General features: G+C 42.2%; 1 protein-coding gene across 3 annotated transcripts in view; it reads right to left on the reverse strand.

Annotated features, from left to right (window-relative positions):
- Positions 1-2,917: 2,917 nt before the first annotated feature.
- The window catches only part of LOC122793380 (calcium uniporter protein, mitochondrial-like), a 1,332,984-nt gene continuing 1,315,181 nt past the window's right edge, over positions 2,918-20,720 (reverse strand). For all 3 annotated transcript variants that reach the window (XM_044061335.1, XM_044061334.1, XM_044061336.1), the window contains one exon: positions 2,918-3,091. In XM_044061335.1, coding sequence (XP_043917270.1) covers positions 3,014-3,091 — 78 coding nt within the window. In that variant the 3' untranslated portion in view covers positions 2,918-3,013. The remainder of the gene's footprint in view (positions 3,092-20,720) is intronic.

Raw genomic sequence — 20,720 nt, forward strand, 5'->3', positions numbered from 1 at the left:
ACCCCTCAAAGAGGGACCATGTGGTTTATAGGCTAAAATGGACATTGCCATGTCAAACTAATGGACTTGTGTCTTGCAGCCAATTGCAACTTTGCCAGTGGAAAACTTGATGATGGCCACTCACCAAAACCAATGTAATGGTCAAAACTTTTGATGAACTGCAACAAACCCCTTACACTACCAGACAAGGAACTGTGTGTTCCCCTCCTACTAATTCTAGGCTAATGCATAGCCACACCAAGGTCATACAAACTCAGAGGTAAATTCAAAAAACAAGCAAATAGTACCTCACTGAAGGTAATGCTGCTCAACACCAACAGTCCAAAGAAAAAATAGCAGCTACCAACACTTAGGAAGAGACAGTTTAATCATTCAACACAATAAAAACAAACAAAATGAAGTAAAACCATCGAGATGAGCGATTTTGGGCTGTGCCCTTCATCAGATAAAATGCTCAATGCAACCTCAGAGGTAAGAGGAAATAGAGGAAATTACTCCCTGTGATGTGCTACCTCTAATTTGGCATACCTCCATCAGCCAACACAAGATTTTATTTGGTGGCTGTTGATGAGTTGTCCATCAATGGGATTACCATTAATGACCTATGCTGACCCTCAAACAACTTGTATCCAAGGCTGAAAGTATGTGCTGAATATCACCACTGTATGTCTGAATTTCTAATAAATATCTATACAATGCAAAGAGAAAACACCTAAAAATATGCAGCAAGAAAACATGAACTGCAAACAGCAGTTAAAATCTACACTAATCCAGAATGAATTACATGCCACTAAAGAAACCCGATCTGGCACAGTTACTAAAAAATAAGGTGCCACTGGCCTAAGGATTTAGGCAAAACATGTTCATAAAAAAGCATTTCAATTGTTGCATAAATTCGTACTTTTAAACTTGCTTACATCTATCCTAGCAATAGTGAATCAAGCACGTTTGTCTATTAAGGACTAGTTCAAAAAAGTTATTCTGGAAGCAGAAATTACTGGCTCAAATAAGAACAATCACCCAGTGGCTCAGCATTGGTCTCTACATGCCTTCATTTGATCATAAAGTACAAATCAGGAAAAGCTCCAAACTAAATCATCCTGAAAAATAAGTTAACTTGGCTGGTGTTCTGTGTTTAGTCAAAATGCAATTCCTAAAGAGGGCAACTGTGGACAATTATACAGCAAACTATATCTCCAATGGAGTGTGAAGTAATGACTGAAAGGGTAATTTCAAGGATACAAGTGGCAGAAAGAGCCTTTCTTAACCAGATAACTAGACCAACCCTCTGTGACAGAGTTAAGATTTTAATAATTCAGTATTCCACTTTACACCTCCTCCATGTTGACAAGAGTCAGCTGAGGTGGTCTGGGCTCCTTATGTGGATGTTCCCTTCAGTACCCAGCAGACATATCTGGTGTGGCCCACTTTTCTAGAAGGCCCTGGGGCAGACTATGGGCACGTCAGAGGGATTATTGCTCTTACTATTGGAGGGATTGTATTTTTTACCTTGTCTGAGAATCCTGCAGAATTAATTGCAGACTTGCGACTGGAAAATTACTACTCTCACCAGGACCATTACTTTAGAAAACAGGTGAACAGCACTAGCTTGAGCCACCATGAAAAATAAATTAAATGAGTTGCAGCCCGCAAGCCTCAAAGTGTGACCGAACCCAAGTAAGCCAATTGTGCATCAATAATAGGGTGAAGAACAGCATTCAGAACTGCTCCTTTTAGGGCCAAGTAAATAATTCTCGTAAAACAATCTGTCAAGAACACCAGTCATTATTATATAAACTGTAGCTGCATGTAGCAGTTAGTGCAGAAGACTAAATGTGGAATTTGTGCACACTGTGTATAACTGGTATATTTCACTGGGAACGTCTGAGTGCCGCACAGAGCTACACAACTGCCTGATTTAGGGCTCACTGTTGAATAAACCATTTCCTGAATGGGTGGGAGGGACTAAACATAACCAGATTGCATGGATTTGTAAGTTGCTTATATTCAGCACCCAGTCATTTTGTGACTGACAATTCATCAGTTTCAACTGTGCTTAGTTTTGAGAATCCCATCCATTACCATTCATGTCTGTGTCTTATTCTGTGTTAGAATTTCAAGTTAAAATAATAACCATTAATCAATCTCACAAGGACCTACACACATTTAAATGCACATTTCATATGGATTACGTCATCTCCTTTGTCAGTGTACTGCTTGTGAGATTGTTATTCCTGACAATTATACAATTCAGAGATAAATCTCACAGAGAATAGCAGCTCCTTGGATCAGAATATGACCGGAAATTTGCAGATGCTTCTCCAAAGGCTTTCAGTGGTGCTACATAGGCTACTGCCTTAATATTTATGCTGTGTTAAGGTACATCCATTGTTTGAATTTTATCCGTGCTGGCTATCTAGTAGTAAGATGAACATATTATGGTTATTTCAGTGTAAGCCTGCTTTGTAGATAACAATTTCTCCAGACTAACTATGCTGCAATGTTCAGTTACAGTTTTGGAATCCCTCCAGGGAATAGTGATTTCATACTGCAGTTCACTGCAGCTTGTAGAGTTTAAAGTTGTCCATTTAAGACACTGGAAAAGTATGCTGTGCCATCTATCTGTTAACAAATCTAACTTCCCCAACTTATCCCTTTATCATATAAAGAAAAAAAAAAGAGACAGAAGAGATGCTTCTGCTGCTAATTTCCATAGTCTTGCAAGGAGACCATCATAGTTGAGTAATACTGCCAGGTAATGTCTAAGTAAACCCTGTCCCAGGCACATCAACACTAAAAAAAGGACAGTACTGTATTAATAACCACATTCCCTCTTTTATTCCCCCAATATCCAGATTCTCTTTTATACTTGCAATACAATGCTGCTACAATATTTAAAAATCAAACTTAAGCTCAATTAAAACTTAATTATATATCTCTTTATTCTTATTTTCAAAATGGATTTTACTGCATCTTAAGTGCAAAGATTAGAACTAGTCAGGAAGGAAAGTGTTCAGTCTTTGTCATCAACTTGTTGGACTGGAAGCTTCAACTTCAGTGGATCACGTAAGCGTTTAAGCTCCTGTTCAACCTGTAAAGAAATTAAATAAATTAGAAAAACAAGTCTCAAGCAAAACACAATTTCCAATTTTGTTCCTACCCCCCACCTAAATAATACTAACACTTAAATATTCAGTCCCTAAAACTCTGACCAAGGCAGATACAGTGTCAGCACTTCCCTGAAATCAAAGACATGGTTACAGGGACAGACAAGACAATTAGCTTTGTACTTACCATAACTTGGTATCTGTGTTGTCTTTTTTCAATCCTCCTTACAAATGGGTTACGGATCCGTCTTGGCCACATTTCTTCAGACTAGGATCCAAGTCTCGAGCTCCTCCCACTACCCAGAATGCCCCATACACTAACTAAACTCCTCAGATTGAATTTGCGCCCATAGGAAACAGAGAACAGAGAAGAGGAAATTTCAAATTATACACATATAAGTATGTACATATATATAAAAATATATATACACACACACGTGTGTGTGTGTATATATATATATATATATACACACACGTGTGTGTGTATATATATATATATATATATATATATATATATATATATATGTATGCAACTCCATGATGAGTGACAAACCCAGGAACCACAGTTCCCCAAAAATAAGTCTCTTCAGGTCTTCCAAAATGTCAGGAAGTGGGTTGGGTGGGAAGTGAGGAATGAAAGAAGAGAACACAGATACCAAGTTATGGTAAGAGCATAACTAATAAATCTGATGTTGTCTCTTTCATTCCTCCTCACCAACAGGTAGCGTCCCCAGCTATACAACTCCTGGGTGGTCTCAAGGAAGGGTATGCCAGAACACAGCTGAACCGAATGAAGCCCTGCTCTGGGAATTGGGAGCCTTAGACCAAGTAGCTGCAGCACAGATATCTAAACAGGCCCTGTAAAAAAAGGCAGATGAGTTAGATATTAACCTGGTGGAATGGGCCTTAGGAGGGCAAGGTAGTTTTAACACATTTTTGTCATAAATGAAGGAGATCCACTCTATAATCCATTTGGCGAGAGTAACCTTTGAAACTGTCTGACCTAGACGGATAGTAGAGAAAGAAACAAATAAATGGTCTGACTTTCAGAAGGGCATAGTCCTGTGAAAGTAAAACCAAAACTGTCTGTGAATATCTAATGAATGCAACAATCATTCTCCATCATTACAGAAATTAGGAGAAAAGACTGGTGGTTGGATAGTCTTGTTAAGACTGACCTCTGCAGCTACCTTGGCATAAAAGTAGGGTTTGCGCAAAAAGAGACTCTACCCTTGTGGAAAATTATGTAAGGTGGCTTAGTGGAAAAGGCCTGAATTTCCAACATTCTCTTAGATGAGGTGATGGCAATGAGGAGGACTGTTTACCATGAAAGAAACTTTAGGTCACAGTCACCCTCTGATTAAAAAGGTTTTTGTGTTAGGCTTTGAAGAAAACACAATGAGATCCCATGATGGAGAGGGATCCTTTACTGGAGGCTTGAGGAGAAAGACCCCTTTCAAGAAGGCCTTGCATAGTTTAGAAGCTGAAGGGGATTTGAGAATGGCGCTGGAATGAAAGTTAGAAATAGCCACTAGCTGGAGTCTGATGGTAGAAAAACTGGCTCCTTCTTTGAAAATGCACACAAGGAAATGCAGAACATCAGGAATAGATGTCAAAAAGGGACAAATGTTTTCATTGGAAGCCCAGAACACAAACCTCTTCCATTTGCTGCCATAAACTTTCTTAGTAGTTGGCTTTTGAGAAGTGAAAATAATGTATCGGACTGGGGAAGCAAGCCTAGACCGTCGGATGACTTTTTTCAATAACCCGTTTAAGTGTTCTGTGCTCCATAACAAAGGTAGTTATGAAATTCAGGAGTAATGAGGTCTGATCAAATCCCCAGTTACTTCCTCCTCCACTTCACCCCTATGGTTTTAATTATAAAAATTTACTGATCCCCTAAGATAAGTTTATACCATCCGTTTTTTTTCTTTTTCTCATAACCTCCAACTTAAGTTCCTCTAACAGTCCATCGAGGTATCCTCTCTTATGGAACATACCCAGTAAAAGTTCACATTCATTGTGGAAGTCCTCATCTGAGGTGACCAATCTAGCAGCTCTAACCAATTGCCCTTCACCAAAGATTTCTTCTAATGGAAGGAGTGGTAGCTATCGAAATGGAGAAAGGAATGTGAATAAGTGGGTTTTCTAAAAGTCATAGCTATAAACCTGTGGTTATCCCTGTCCTTATTGAGGAGGACGTCCAGGTAAGATATTTTCTCACTATCGAATTCATATGCAAATTTCAAAAAATTACTAGTGCTGATTTATGTTAAAAATGCCTCAGTTCCTTCTATCCCATCCCTCCGTAAAATAAAAATGTCATCTAGGTAATGTGCAAATCTTGTCTATCCTTGTACTCTGGATGATCTAAAATGTACTGGTACTCCCATTGGGCCATCACTATATTAGCAAACGTTCTGCCACAAGGGGAACCCATAGCTACCCCATTTTTTAAGATAAAAATCACAGTTAAAAAACAAAAAAACTGTTGCTCAACACCAGCTCTAACACATCTTCAAAGGCTGATGTGATGCTGTGGGAGTCCTTTTCTGTAACTGCCATACTAATTTCTACATCCTGGGGAATGATGCTGTGTAAATCTCAAATCAAAATGCGTTCCCTCTATGGTGGCTAAAAAGAACCAGGAGTCTTTACAAATATGCTTTTCGCTGTGTAGATTCACTTTTATTTTTTTGTCAATAAATTTTGCACTATAGGGTGCAATGGGGGGTCTGATACACTCTTCTGCATCTTTGAGATACCAAATACCATGGGGATTGTGGGGGAGGGCATATGTAAATAGCTGAAAAGATTCACATCAATTCTCCTTCCAAGTAACAAATTGTCCAGTTCCTACATCACAAGCAGGGCTCCATCTGGTCCACATGGCTTACTGATATGTTAAATAGAAGGGTTTTCAACATCAATTGCCTGGTTTTAAGCAATGCACATGATATTACTTGCAAAAGATCTGTGTGGTGCCAGGCAGGCAGTTTCCACAATGCTCACAATTGACATATGCCTGACCTATATCAACTATTTGTGTGGGGTGATTTCAAGGCATTTAAACTGGGAAGTGCAATCAACCCAATAGGCAAAAACAAACCAGCTAGCGATTAGAATGCCATCCACTCAAATGTGCTCTTTCTTATGTGATGCAGGTGATGTTGGATATGTGCTGGAACAATGACTCATAACACCTACAGTGTGTACAAAAAGTGTACACACCCCTTTTAAAATGTCAGGTTTTTGTGATATAAACAAAAATGAGACCACAATAAATCATTTCAAAATTTTTTCCACCTTTAATATGATCTATAACCTTGTACAATTCAATTTAAAAACAAACAAATCTGTTAGGGGAAAAATATAAACATTAAAAAACATACAATAAGATGGTTGCATAAGTGTACACACCCTTAAACTAATACTTTGTTGAAGCACCTTTTGATTTAATTATAGCATTCAGTCTTGTTGGGTACAAACCTGCCATCAATTAAAGAGACTCTGATTAACCCCAAATAAAGTTCAGCTGTCCTAGTACGATTTTCCTGACATTTACTCAGTTGCCTGCTACAGCAAAAGCCATGGTTCGCAGAGAGCTTACAAAACATCAAAGGGATCTCATTGTTGAAAGGCATCAGTCAGGAGAAGGCTACAAAAAAATTTTCCACAGCATTGGATATACCATCGAACACAGTAAAGACAGTCATCAAACAGTGGAGAAAATATGGGACAACAGTGACGTTGCAAAGAACTGGACGTCCCTCCAAAATTGATGAAAAGACCAGACGAAAACTGGTCAGGGAGGCTGCCAAGAGACATACAGCAACACTGAAGGAGCTGCAGGAATTTTTTGCAAGTACTGGTTGTATACTACTTGTGACAATCTCCCGTATTCTCCATATGTCTGGACCATGGGGTAGGGTTGCAAGACAAAAGCCTTTTCTTACACAGAAAAACATCCAGGTCTGGCTAAAATTTGCAAAACAATACATCAAGTCTCCCAAAAGCATGTGGGAAAATGTGTTATGGTCTGATGAGACCAACGTTGAACCTTTTGGCCACAATTCTAAAAGGTACGTTTGGCGCAAAAACTACACTTCGCGTCACTAAAAGAACACCATCCCCACGGTGAAGCATGGTGTTGGCAGTATCATGCTTTGGGTTTGGTTTTCTTCAACTGGAACTGGAGCTTTAGTCAAGGTGGCGGGAATTATGAACAGTTCCAAATACCAGTCACTTTTGGCCCAAAACCTTCAGGCGTCTGCTAGAAAGCTGAAGATGAAGAGGAATTTCACCTTTTAACATGACAATGACCCCAAGCATACATCCAAATCAACAAAAGAATGGCTTCACCAGAAGAAAATTAAAGTTTTGGAATGCCTCTGCCAGAGCCCAGACCTAAATCCAATAGAAAATCTGTGGAGTGACCTGAAGAGGGCTGTACACAAGAGATGCCCTCGCAATCTGACAGATTTGGAGCACTTTTGCAAGGAAGAGTGGGCAAACATTGCCAAGTCAAGATGTGCCATGCTGATAGACTCCTACCCAAGAAGACTGAATGTTGTAATTAAAATAAAAAGTGCTTCAACAAAAGTATTAGTTTAAGGGTGTGTACATTTATGCAACCAGCTTCTTGTACGTTTTTATTTTTTATATTTTTCCACTAACAGATTTGTTTGTTTTTCAATTGAATTGTACAGGTTATAAGTCACATTAAAGGTGGGAACATTTTTGAAATGATTTATTGTGGTCTCATTTTCTTATATCACAAAAACCTGGCATTTTAGCAGGGGTGTGTACACTTTTTATATCCACTGTATATGCAGCCTGCAGAGCATGTCTGAGATATCACAAAACACTGCAGTAGTGCTGACTCGCAACATAAATAAGCATATGTTCAGAATGTTAAAGGCCCCTTTCTATTGCCTATACACCCCTTGTGGTGCACTGCAGTATGTCCGGGAGACTGCAGCAAGATGTCGGGTGTCTGTGCCATACTGCACAATATAGTGACAGGCACATACAAATAGAGAATGCATTTGCCATACGAGTGCCAGACAAACCAGAGCCAGCAGCAGAAGTGCCAGTTGAGGTGCTGTTGCAGGAAATGGTTGCATGGGATCACACAAGGCTCAGGTAGGTGGAGTATGCTGAGGCAATGGCAAAAAAGGAAGTGGCTATTCCACAACTACGGGCAATGACAGATGCAACATAGAATAAAACTGGTGCATGGAATACTACACTCAGTGTCTTCAGTCCAGTGCAGTGCACTGACTGGCCACACTGTTCACTACATATTACCTGACCCATACAACACAAAGAAGAAGGAAGAGCACATTTGCCATCATTTGTAGAAGTGGGTCAGTTACAGTGACCAGGATCAGCAGTGGCTGCACTGGTGAAGAAGGCTGGATTAGAGGATATGGAAGAATTATTGGGATACATGGCTGGGAGATTATTGGCAGATGGGTATTCTGTGTCATAAGGTGGTGCAGAGTTCTGAGGGGGATAGATGACTAGATGCTCTTGGCAGTTGTGCAATAGTGATGGGAGGGACACACACAGCATTCTGCCATCTGTTACAGCTGTTTGGGTGTGCATGTGAGGAGGATTGTGGGTCTGCATGTGGATATGATGCTGGCTGTGGATGGCCTTGGCCAAATGGGTATCCCCTTTACCATAAGGTACTACCACCAACATTCATTGGAAAAGGTGATGTGAAACTGTAGGGTCATGATTACCTTGCCATGTAATGCAGTGGATCAGCATGAAGGTTATGCCCATGAAGGTAGCTGCACTGAGTCACTGCACACTTACCACCAGTAGGTCACAATGGCAAGCTAACACTCCATGACTCTAATATACCTTCCCTATGGGGCAGTCCCACAGTGAGGCCATGGGAGCAGTGGTCATGGGTATGGCAACAGCCATAGTGGGCAGTACCATGATACTTTATGGGGGCTGCAAAAGCTGCAAAGTGACCTTTCAATGTCCTCAGCAAATAGGCACAAGTGACAGTCTGCCATCAGAGCCCACTCTCATTCACTCAGAAGTGTTCCTGGTGTCCATTTCAGGGTACAATGAGAGGATATTGGACAGATGACAGCATTTTGTATCCGTCTGGGATGCAGCAGGCTTATATTACCATTTGCCATTACCAATATCTGGTTGAGCACCACTGTTATGAGTTTGCAGATAATAAACTTTAATGAACTAAAGAAATGTCTCACGTTGCATCAAAGGTTGGGATTGAAATAAAAACACTGGGACACATCTCCAAAAAGTATTTCAATTTATTTACTCCTTACAGTTGGTTAAGTGTTTTCATCTTCTTTCACTTTAGGACTTCATCAGAACCAACACTTTCTGTATTAAGATCTGTTACAGTTGTAGATTCTGCACACACTGTCTTCCACAACTGCATTTTCACTCTGAGAAGATGGTGCTGTTTTCTCTGGCACAACAAAACAGAGGCCCTATCTTATCAAGCCCATAAGTAATTGATGTAGCAGAGGCAACAGGACTTCGAGTCAGTTTTACATTCAGAACATTCCCCAAAGTTAGCACTCATCAGTTATATGTGGAACCCAATACTCTTCATTAAGGTTGCATCCTTGACAGACACTGAATGTTGCCATCAGCCCATCTCCCACATCCAGGCTTCCACCAGTTAGTGTCCTCTCACTGTACCCTGAAATGAGCACCAAGGACTCCTCTGAGTGAATGACAGCCAGGTCTGATTACAGACCTTCACTTGTGCCCATTTTCTCTTAAACAATGGCTTGTGTTTTCAAGCATTGTTTAGCATGTCAATGATATGTCACAGGGTCCTGCCATACAAACTTATTAAAGGCTCTGTCAGCTTTGTCTGTGCTTAGAATGTGCCTACTATGCACATGTAGAGTGCCTATAATAATGCCTCTGCCTCTGCCAGGTTTCTAATGTTCCAGCACCGTTTTGGTCCCAATGTAGCAGAAGTGCACAGGAACATAAATATGTGGTCAGGGCATGGGCATAAATATTTCACTCGTCCCCTCTAACAGTCCACCATCCATGCTATAGCTGTGGTTACATGTGGTATGCCTGACATACTGTTTCTTCACAGGACAGATCTCTCCACAGTAATTCAGCTGGAATAGTGTGGAAACAGACTGTGCTGTAACATTCAGCTTACAATCTTGTCTGTATAGACCTGTGATACCCCCCCCACAAGGTAAAGTGTATCCTGTGTGCAAACATCCTGTCTAACCCACTTAGCTATGCCTCCCTAGCCTAACCCCTTTCACTGCGTACAACTGAACACCTGCAGCAGAGGGCATTTCTTCCAACACATCCCTACATGCCTGTGTTGTCTCTCAACATGGCTACTTCATCAATTCATGTCACTCAGCAGTCCAACAGGTGGGATTGAGATGGAGGAACCTGTGCCCTGCCTGCTCTCGGTTCCCTTTTCCACCCCTGACTGCAGGTTGCTGTTCAGCAACACCCCCCCCAATACATTTTAGATATCCATTCTGCATCCCCCTCTACTGATCACCCGCATTTCTTTTCTGCAACTGTTGTAAGTTAATTTTTAGTGTGTATAATACTCCAGTATCCTTTGTCAAAATATTTGTTCTGCATACTATCGCAATATTAATAGTACGGTGAACACTGTTACAATGGCTTTTATCTCACTATTACTGGTCTCAGTGTGCAGCAATTATGCCAGTGAAGAAATGTCACTGAAATGTTTCTGAATCACACAAATAATAGTTTGAGGGCAGCTTCTACATTGCAGTAAGGGGCCTGAGCCTGCAGGTGCATACACGTGGTAGGCTAATTTATGATTTCTGCAAGACTGTACAGCTCCAACAAGGCTTTGAAAAATCTGCAAGTAAAACATCCCGTTCCAAATGCTACCATCTACCCATAAAACTCAGAATGTGAGAAAGTACTCATATTTTGAAAAAGAAGCATATGTAGCACCTAAGGGGAACTTAGAAATGCTCCTGTTTAACGGACAAAGGTTAGCTCTGTTTCTTCACTCCCTGTCCACAGGCTTTAGACTGCTCCCTACAAGACTCGTGCTTTCCCTCTTCTCAGCTTCTTCATAAGCGTCAGACTGTTCTCCTCTTAGCTACTTCCCCAACCCTTAATTCCCCAACCCTTAATTCAGAAACTACCAAACAGTATCCATTCTCAGTTGGAATATCGATATGGTCTTGTACTAGAACCTTTCCATGTACATTACAACAAAACTGTTAACTGTGTATCTAGAAACATGTCATGAACAAGTACGTATATGTAAAACTGCTAAAAATTCATAGGAGTAATCAATGTGCATTATGTGAAATACTCAAATTCTGCAACTCTGTTAGACAATACTTTTTCCATGCAACTCTTTCTGCTATGTAAAACTTATTGCTGTAAGATGCAAACTATATCGCCATCTTTTCTAAATGCTCTATATAATATAGTTTATGACATGCAAACTTCCTCTTCATTTCAAAATTATCTATGTAACAGACATTTAATTGTTATATCTGTACCTGACTGTGCAACTGAACCTGGGTCATGCCTGGAATGGGCCCATGGACGAGTTCATTTTACTGGTCAATAAAAGAAAAGTAATAAAACGTGGCCTATATGGGTTGCAATATCACACAGAACTGCTGGTACCAGCACAGTGCCTTGGTAGTGTACTGCTCATATGTTGGTAAAGCTGGTCTTCTATATGTGACAACTTTCACAAACACACACAAAACACCAGTCTATACAACTGTTGTCACAACTGCATATTGGCATCGGGCTGCATCACAATGGCATTTGTCCATGACTATATATCACATGGTTTGTAATAAGTGCAATGTAGCTGGTCAGCTATCATTTTCACACTAGTTTTAATCTGGCAAGTAGCTATGGCTTCTGGAATGCTTGAATTTGGAAGGATTCTTGTGAGATATTACAAGGAAACTGACTTTCCTTCACTTGCTGGAGGGAACTTGTATGAAGCACCTAGTATATGGCAGTTGCCTGGCACTCACTCACCAGTGAAGAGTGATGTTACAGGCATCACCCATTCTGGTGAACAGTGTTGATACTGTTACAGGGATCATAGGAGGAGCCACCCTGACCTTCTGCTGATTGGTCTTAATTAAGCTTTACCATACAGTTAGAAGCTGTTTGTGATGTCCCTCTGTATTGTATGTTCTTGATTTTTCCCATCTTTTTACGTTTTTCATCTTATAAAGAGAAATAAGAACAGGCGCAGCTGTCAGAGAAGGCAGACACGACCATCCAGGCATCGGGGCACATGCACTGTACTACTGCCATATACAAATACTTCCTCACCTGCTCGGCACAGTGCTGCTGCTAAATAATGAAACCATTGTATATATTTATACCTGCTTGTATGACTCGTATACATTTTAAATGCATATGTAACTACACTAATGTTCCGACAGTGCCATCATATGGCAGAACGTACTCAACTCGGACATAAAATGAAAGTAAAGGTGCAAGTCTCCTTTCGAATACTTCAGCAGTTTATACTGATCAGTGCCTTAGAGCTATGTGATGACCATTCAGGAAATACACAGTGCCATTATCTACTGGCAATTTTGCAATACATTAATGCTCATTCCACTGTATTTCACTGTGCCTGTATGCCTGGTACAGCACTGGAGTGACAATGTTCAGGCAGTTGTGTTTGCTTACAATTTTGTTAAGCTGCAGTACTACTGCAGGGGTTACATGTCTATTGCTTTCTCTTGTTGGTATTATAAAGGATATGGGGTACAATACCAACCTGTACCCTGCTCACCATTTGCCACACCATGTCTGATACCTGTTGCATGCTGTTACTTTCAGATGGCTACACATTTCATTTGTATGTTTTTGCTATTTCTGCATGGTTTCACTGTCTGCTGCACATGCGCAACAGCAGACACATTACACTGATAAACTGCGCTACTGTCCTACACAGCAGTGAAGAGACACATCACATCATATCCATCTAACACTGCTATTGCCCAGTCCTGCCACAGCTGCTCCCCAGGAATTTATATCACTGCACTGCTGGCTGCATTCTTCCTCCTTCCAAGACCTGTAGTACAAAAATGTAGCACATCCTACTGATCATTGTTGCTTTTGCCCGGTTCGTCTATGCTCTCGTTTTCTTTGTAATAACTGGTCCTTTGTTATTTTGTTTTTCTTCATTTCTGTTCTTTTATTCTGCAGTTTCAGCCATGGAGTCAATGTGGTGTGCCCACCAAGCCTTCAGATGAGTTGTGCTTGTTTTGTACAAGCAGCACTTCAATGTGCATACAGATGCGCATGTTGGTAAGTACGCTACTGGCCTGCTAAATGATGCAGGTCATGTGACCTGCCAGAGTACAGTCTGCAATTCTGCATGATGACTACCAATTTCATACGTGAATGGCTTACCTATGCAGCATTAGCTCTGGCATGGTAACACTATGTTGTCTTTTATGCATAATACCTGCTGGGTCATGCTCCATGATTTTGATCACATTTTTCATTATAATCCAGCAACATCAACATTTTTTTTAATTCTTGCCTCAGTGTGTGTATATCCCAGTACCTCAGTACTATACAAAGTAAAGCAATATCAAAATAAAAATAGCTGAAAAGATGCCAATTAAGGCATCAAACACTTTCACTAAAAACTCCACCAGAATACTTGCATTTAAATTACTTATGCAAAAGAAAAGTAACAGATTGTATAACCAAAGCCTAAGCATAGATTTAACATTTACCATGTAATTTGACATTTATGGCATGTATGAATTTAATAAAATCTACTATCTGATTTTCTTTTAATATCTAAACATTTTTCAGTATCACCACTCCTGTGCCCCAAAGTCACAGAACCTAATACAAAAATAGAGGTCTTTTACAATTTTCATAAACATTCTTGTGTATACAAAACACTTGATGTTATGCTGTTCTATCTTGCCTTCATTCTTGACGGTTCGGTTCCGACTCGGCCATATACTAAAGCTCGAGAGCTTTCACTCGTTCGAGGCTAAATACTATCCCAAGATGCCTAGCGATTGTTACCCAGATCTCGTTTGTCGCTTGAAGCTTCAGGATTGCTTTTTCACTGGCTCAGGCTAGGTGGATTTTTTTAATCTATTTGGTATAATTGTTAGCTTATATTTGGTTGGCAGAATAATCTCCTTGTGTACTATATCTTAAGGGTTTTTATATTCTTGTTTAAAGGACTTTCTGATCTGTTTTTTTGGTCTTGTGTGGGCCGCCGTTTTTTCACTTAGGCCTCTATCTAGCTCAACCACCTTTGAGGAATCCATTTAACTTAAGAGGGTTCCCTTTTTCTTTCTCTTTAGCCAGTTTTTAGTTAGAGGGCTCCCCCTGTTATTCTTTTCGCCGTTTAAATTAGAGGCATCTCCTCAGGTTAGAGGAGTACGTCATTTAAGTTAGAGATCCTCCTCTAACTTCTTCTGCCTTACTTTCCTTTAAAAAAAAAAAAAAAAAAAAAAAAACTTGTTTATCCTTTTAGGGTAGTCGTGTTTGTAGTCTACACTTGTGTGAAATCCTTTTTCCTAATTTGGTGTCTTGCACCTCTGTTTCTAAATTTTGACTAATAGTGACAGGTAAACAGTCTGGCTTTAAAAAGTGTGATTCTTGCACAAAATAAATGTCAGTCACTGATGGTCACACTAGTTGTGTATACTGTTTAAGTGCCATTCACCTGCAGGATTCCGGTTCCATTTGCCATGCGTTCAGTTCAAGGGTCCTGCAGGAATGGAAAAATAAGTTAATTCTTTGGGGTTTGTTAAAGGGGCCTTTTGATTTGGGAATTGAAGGGACTCAGGCATCCAAACCTTCAGAAAAATCATCAAAAACTTCTTCGACTCCAGCTTCTCAGCCATCGAAGAGACCTGAAAAATTGAGTTCTTCAGATCAGAAACCTGTCAGTTCCAAGAAGGAAAAGTCTACTTTGGTTCCATCTGCAGTTTCGGAACCATCTAGTAGTCAAAAAAGGAGCCGGTCACCATCCTTGGACCAGAATCGTTTGGTGCCGCAGTCTCCTCTATTGCAATCAGTGACGGGTAGTCACAAATACTCCCATTCCTCTTGGTCATCCAGGAGCCTTTCGGATGATGATGTGGAGCGGGTGGTTAGAAGGTTGCTTTGTACACCGGCCCTGGCAAAAATTCTCACCAGCACAGCCCAGAAGGTCACGGAGCTGTCCCAAGTACTTTCTTTACCTTCAGTTCCTCCTCCAACTCAGTTGAGTTCAGAGCCAGAGTGCATGGAAGTCCTAGTGGTGGAACCGTCGGACCCAAAAAACATTCCTGGAGTTTCGGTGCTGATCTCCGCTCTGGCCACTTTGATGTTGTCTTTCATCGAGGGATCTGGGGGCCGAGACTCTTTGGTCGGTTCCGGGGTGCAGAGTCGAACCGAAGCCTTGTCGGATCCAACTCTCCCACGCGGGGCTTCAGCGCAGGTGAGTACGGCGCTCACATCAGCCATCCTCCTTGGTGCAGAGGAGATGATCTGGTTCCACGGAGCCAGAGGCTCTCCCGGCCCAGGACTGTGGTGCCTTTGAGGTGATATGGAGCGTGCTTTCCTCAGACTGCTCCACTCTCAGCTCCATTTTCTCTTCCCCCCAAGGGGGCAGTGTCAACCTCTACTCCATCCCTCCAGCCCCAGCATAGAGAACCAATGCCCAGGGACCCCACCAATGGGCAAAACACTCTCTTCAGAGATCTTCCTGGAACATCCTCCCCCCCTCGGAGGTCCCTCGGAAGAGGACATGTAAGAGAAAGCCCATAGACTCCCCTGAGTCTGTCACATCAGATACTGACTTAGAGGATTCAGAAGGGTCCCCATGGTTACCCTCTGAGGATGTCTCCTTTTCAGACATCCTAGAGATCCTGAAACAGAGAGGTGGCTGGCAAACTCTCTCCCTTTCTGAAGATGAGTCTGTGTCCCTGGAGGAATCTGGTTCTCGACCTTCCACCTCCTGGGTGTCTCCACCTTTCGACCAGCTCCTGGGTGTAGTCAGTCGAAAGGCATGGAGCTCTCCCGAGTTGGAGGAGCCAGTTCTGAGGACGCCCAACAAAATCATTACAGCCCTGGAAGACAGACAGTTTTTGACCAAAGATGTCCCAGTAGATGCTAAGGTGGTGACGGCGGCCACCATGAAAGAACTAGCTGAAACTTCTGCATCTGTCCACACGCCGAATAAGGAGTCTCAAACGATGGACAGATACGGGAAGCATATGTTCTCTTCAGCGGCCTTTACCCTTAGGTCACTGAATTATTTATCCCATTTCACTTATCTTCAGAGGGATCTCCTCAAGGAGCTAGGAGATTCCCTCCAAGGCACTACAGCTGTGGGGGTATCTGACAAGATAAGCTCTCAGCTTGTGACTTTAACCTTTATAACTAACTCCTCATGTGCCTCATTTCTTATGCGGCCAATGGAGCAAGCAGGGCAGCAGGCACAGGAATAGCCTGAGGAGACATTCCTGGCTGTGTTTGTGTGACTTTGCTGAACCCTTCAAGTCTTCCTTTATTGATGGCTTGTCCTTGTTCAGGCCAAAAGTGAAGGAGACTCTTACCAGGAGCGAGCAAGATGGCAAGAATCTGTCTGCCATGGGAATAAGTATTTCCGTCCCTACCAAACCTTATCTCAAAGGTCAGACAGGTGGAAAAATGTGGTTCCGGAAATCCAAAGGGGTATCGCCAGACACTTATGATGAATTTTCTCCCAGGGGCAGAGGGGGAAATAACGGAAGATGCCGCCCTTGTGGCAGGGGGGGGTTCTGCAGAATCAGGGTGACAGAGATACATTCTCGGGTAGACCCTTCCAGCGCTCATAGGTTCATAGGTTGCTACTAGGCTATCAGCCCTAGGGCCTATACAAGCCTAGCCATAACAATTCCCTGGCTATTTCTTCCCACATTATTTACTTTCCTGGACCCCCGTCTAGCAGGGCGACTGACGTGATCTCTGGGGTGAATTTCCTTTCTCCCATCCAATCGTCAAGGTTCCTCTTGAAGAGGTCAAAAGAGGCACTCTGCTTGACATGTATGGGCAATCTATTCCAGAGTCTGGGGAGTCTCTGGGTCAGGAACCTATCCCTCCAGCATGTTTTGTTTATTGTGATGACAAGGTTTAGATCCCTGGAGAGTGTAGCTCTGAGGGATTGGGATTTCTTTAAGTGTAGCATGTCCAACAGCTCTGGGTTTGACATGGCCTTGTATGTTAAGCAGAGATTGCCTCTGAGTAGACGATATGCGACAGAGTATAGCTGGAGTTTTTAAGGCGGTCAGCGTAAGGCATCTGCTTTAGGCCTGTGACTCTTTTAGTGAGGTATTTCTGAGGCCTTTCCATTTGCTACAGATGTCTTGAGAGGTACATACCAAATGGGGCGTTGTATTCTATAATGGGTCTAATGAGGGATGAGTACAGTGGGACAATGACCTCCTTTTTTCTGGATGAAAAGCCCTTCGTGATGAGGTGTGCCACATAGAAGGATTTCCTGACTGTTGTGGCGATGTGGTTATCGAAGGTGAGACCACTGTCCACCTGTGTCCCTAAGTCTCTTATCACTCTTTCTGTGTTTAGTGTACTACCACCTATATGGTAATTCATGGATACATGTTTTTTCCCAAAGGGGATAACAATACATTTCTTGGCTTTGAGCTTGAGCCCATGGCTCTGGCACCAAGCATCTGTTTCTGTAAGGCCCTTTTGTAGAGTATCCACATCATTTGGGGATTCAATAATGGCTCCCAGTTTGCAGTCATCTGCAAACTTTGTTAGCCAGAGTCCCTTAGTGTTGACCTGTACTTCAGAGAAGTAGATGCCAAACAAGAGCAGCCCCAGGACTGAACCCTGAGGTACTCCACTTGTCTGGAGCTGGATTTGGAGTCGGCTACTTTTATAGTGTGGGTTCCATCAGTAAGCCATTTAGCAACCCATTGGGTGACATAGGGATTAATGCCCAACTTAGTAAGTTTATCTATGATTCCAGAATGGGGGATGGTGTCAAAGGCCTTGGCAAGGTCTAGATAGGCTGTGTGGACCACCTTACCCTTGTCCATGGCTCTGGAGACTGATTCAAAGAAGTCAATCAGGTTCAGGAGACAAGATCGGCCCTTCACAAACCCAAACTGGGTGGGGTCCAGTGTTTGAAGGTTGCCAATGTCTTTGTTTATAAGTTCCATGATAATACGCTCCATGGCCTTGCAGATAAGGCTTGTCAGACTGATGGGACGGTAGTTTCCGGGATCCAAGGTGGATCCCCTTGTGGATTGGGATAACTGTAGCTCTGCCACTTAGTGGGCACAAAACCTGAGGTGAGGCTATGATTAAACATGACACTTAGGTGAGGTGCCAGTTCATATTGTAGTTCATGTAGTACACAGCCGGGATGTCATCTGGTCCCATGGATGCTGTATTCTTGGCTTTAGAGAGTGCGTTTTGTACCTGTGTGGCCGTTATTACTGGAATTTGGCAATCATCCGGTATTGAGATGGGCCATTTAGGGTGGTTAGAGGGGGTGAAGTTGGCACTGAATCGATCTGCCAGGATATTGGCAATATCCTTCGGATCAGTATATTTAATGCCATTCTGTTTTAGCTCAGAGCAGATCTGAGCATTGCCATTTAGATTCTTGACATAGTTATAGAATGCTTTGTGGTTGTCTTTGAAATCTTTGGCAATTTTATTTTCGTAACTAGCTTTGGAGGATTATATGAGGCATCTCAGTTTCTTACTGAGGCTAGTAAGGGAGTTTTTTGCATCCTGGGAATTTCCTCTTTTCTGCAAAAGTTTCTTCCTTTTGTTGTAAAGTTTGTTTATGGCAGGGGACCACCAGATTGGCTTCCTTTTTTTGGATGAGAGCATTTTGGTTCTATTTGGGATGGCACGATTCATGCATGAGTGGATGCGCTCGTACAGTGCCTTAGTGTAGGATTCAGCAGTTGAACTTTCAGTTCCCGTCTGCATGGGTGTCATGAAGTTTGTCACTTCTGACTTGAGTAGCATGAAGTTGGCTTTGGAGAAGTTTTTTATGGTGGTTTCTTTACTGGGGGGTGGGATTGGGATTGGGATGTGGATGTTAAGGGTGATTAGCTTATGGTCAAGACCTGACTAACGAGGGGGTGACCATAGGTATGGAGCATTGATTTTCCCATGTTGGTAATGACCAGGGCTAGGATATTGGAGCCCCTGGTAGGACTATGGATTAGTTGACCCAGGGCGTTGGAATTTATGAATTCCAAGAACCGTTGCGCAAAGGTGTTGGGACATGAGTAGTTTTCCCAGTTAATGGCAGGGTAGTTAAAATCACCCAGTATTAGGGTGTTTGGTTTGGGCTGACTGAGTGCTACCCTGAAAGAAGCCCCGCCTGTCCACCTCTGGAGGCAATCGGGGAGAGATTATCACTGTACCCAAAAGCCTAGCTAAACATGACTCAAGACAAATGGGTAAAGTCCATCATATCCAGGGAATACAACATTCCTTTCTCCCTTCCACCCCTTCCATCAAAGGCCATCCCAGACATACCACCCAGTCAAAGGGATCAAGCAACCTTAGAAATTCAAAAGTTGCTAGGAAAAAAAAAAAAGTCATATCCAAGAAGTCCCTGCAGACCAAATTGGATTCGGAATTTACTCAAGGTTCTTTTTAGTTCCAGAAAAGACAGGGGGGACTGGAGACCAATTTTGCATCTCAGCAGACTGAACAAGTCGGTAAAGAAAACGAAGTTCCGGATGGTAACACTGTGGTCTATACTCCCTTTTCTGGGAAAAGACAATTGGATGTGCTGCATAGATCTTCAAGATGTGTACTGCCATATAAAAATGGACAGGCGATCCAGAAGATATCTACGCTTCCAGCTGGGAGCCAGTCATTACCAATTCAGAGCTCTGCCCTTTCGCCTCACTTCAGCCCTCAGAGTTTTTACCAAATGCATGGCGGTACTCATGGCTCATCTGAGGCGTCAAGGATTCCAGGCGTTTCCATACTTAAGATGACTGGCTCCTGATCGCCACCACCGAGCATCTACTAACCAGGACAAGAGACACCACCATTCATCTCTGCTCAGAACTGGGCATTATTATAAATTTAGAAAAATCTGCCTTGTTGCCATCACAGCATATTACCTTTATAGGGGCAGACAAACACAAAAGACATGGTGGCAAAACTGCCTCACGAAAGAGTTCAAACGCTGCGCCATCAGGTGTCAATATTGCTCAGGAGGAAAAAAATGCAGGTAAAATTTGTCCTCAAGGTTCTGGGTTCGATGGCAGCTGCAATAACACTAGTCCCACTGACGCGTCTACACATGAGAATATTACAGTGGCTACTTTTCACTCAGTGGTCTATGCAGCAGTTGCCCATGTCACACAAAATACTCATTACGAACACCCGCAAGAGGGACCTACAATTGTGGCGTCATTCCACACAGGTCACGATAGGCAGACAGTACAGTTGTGTACACTTACCATAAATGTAGATGTTCGAGTGTATTCATTCTTGCAGTCATCACATTGGGGTTATCCCTGCCAGGGTAGCACTCAGTCGGCCCAAATACCAGAGGCTTATTATTTCTGTGTCAGT

The sequence above is a fragment of the Protopterus annectens genome, chromosome 2.part0 (assembly GCF_019279795.1).
Source record: "Protopterus annectens isolate FY-2018-M chromosome 2.part0, PAN1.0, whole genome shotgun sequence".
Lineage (NCBI taxonomy): Eukaryota > Metazoa > Chordata > Ceratodontiformes > Protopteridae > Protopterus > Protopterus annectens.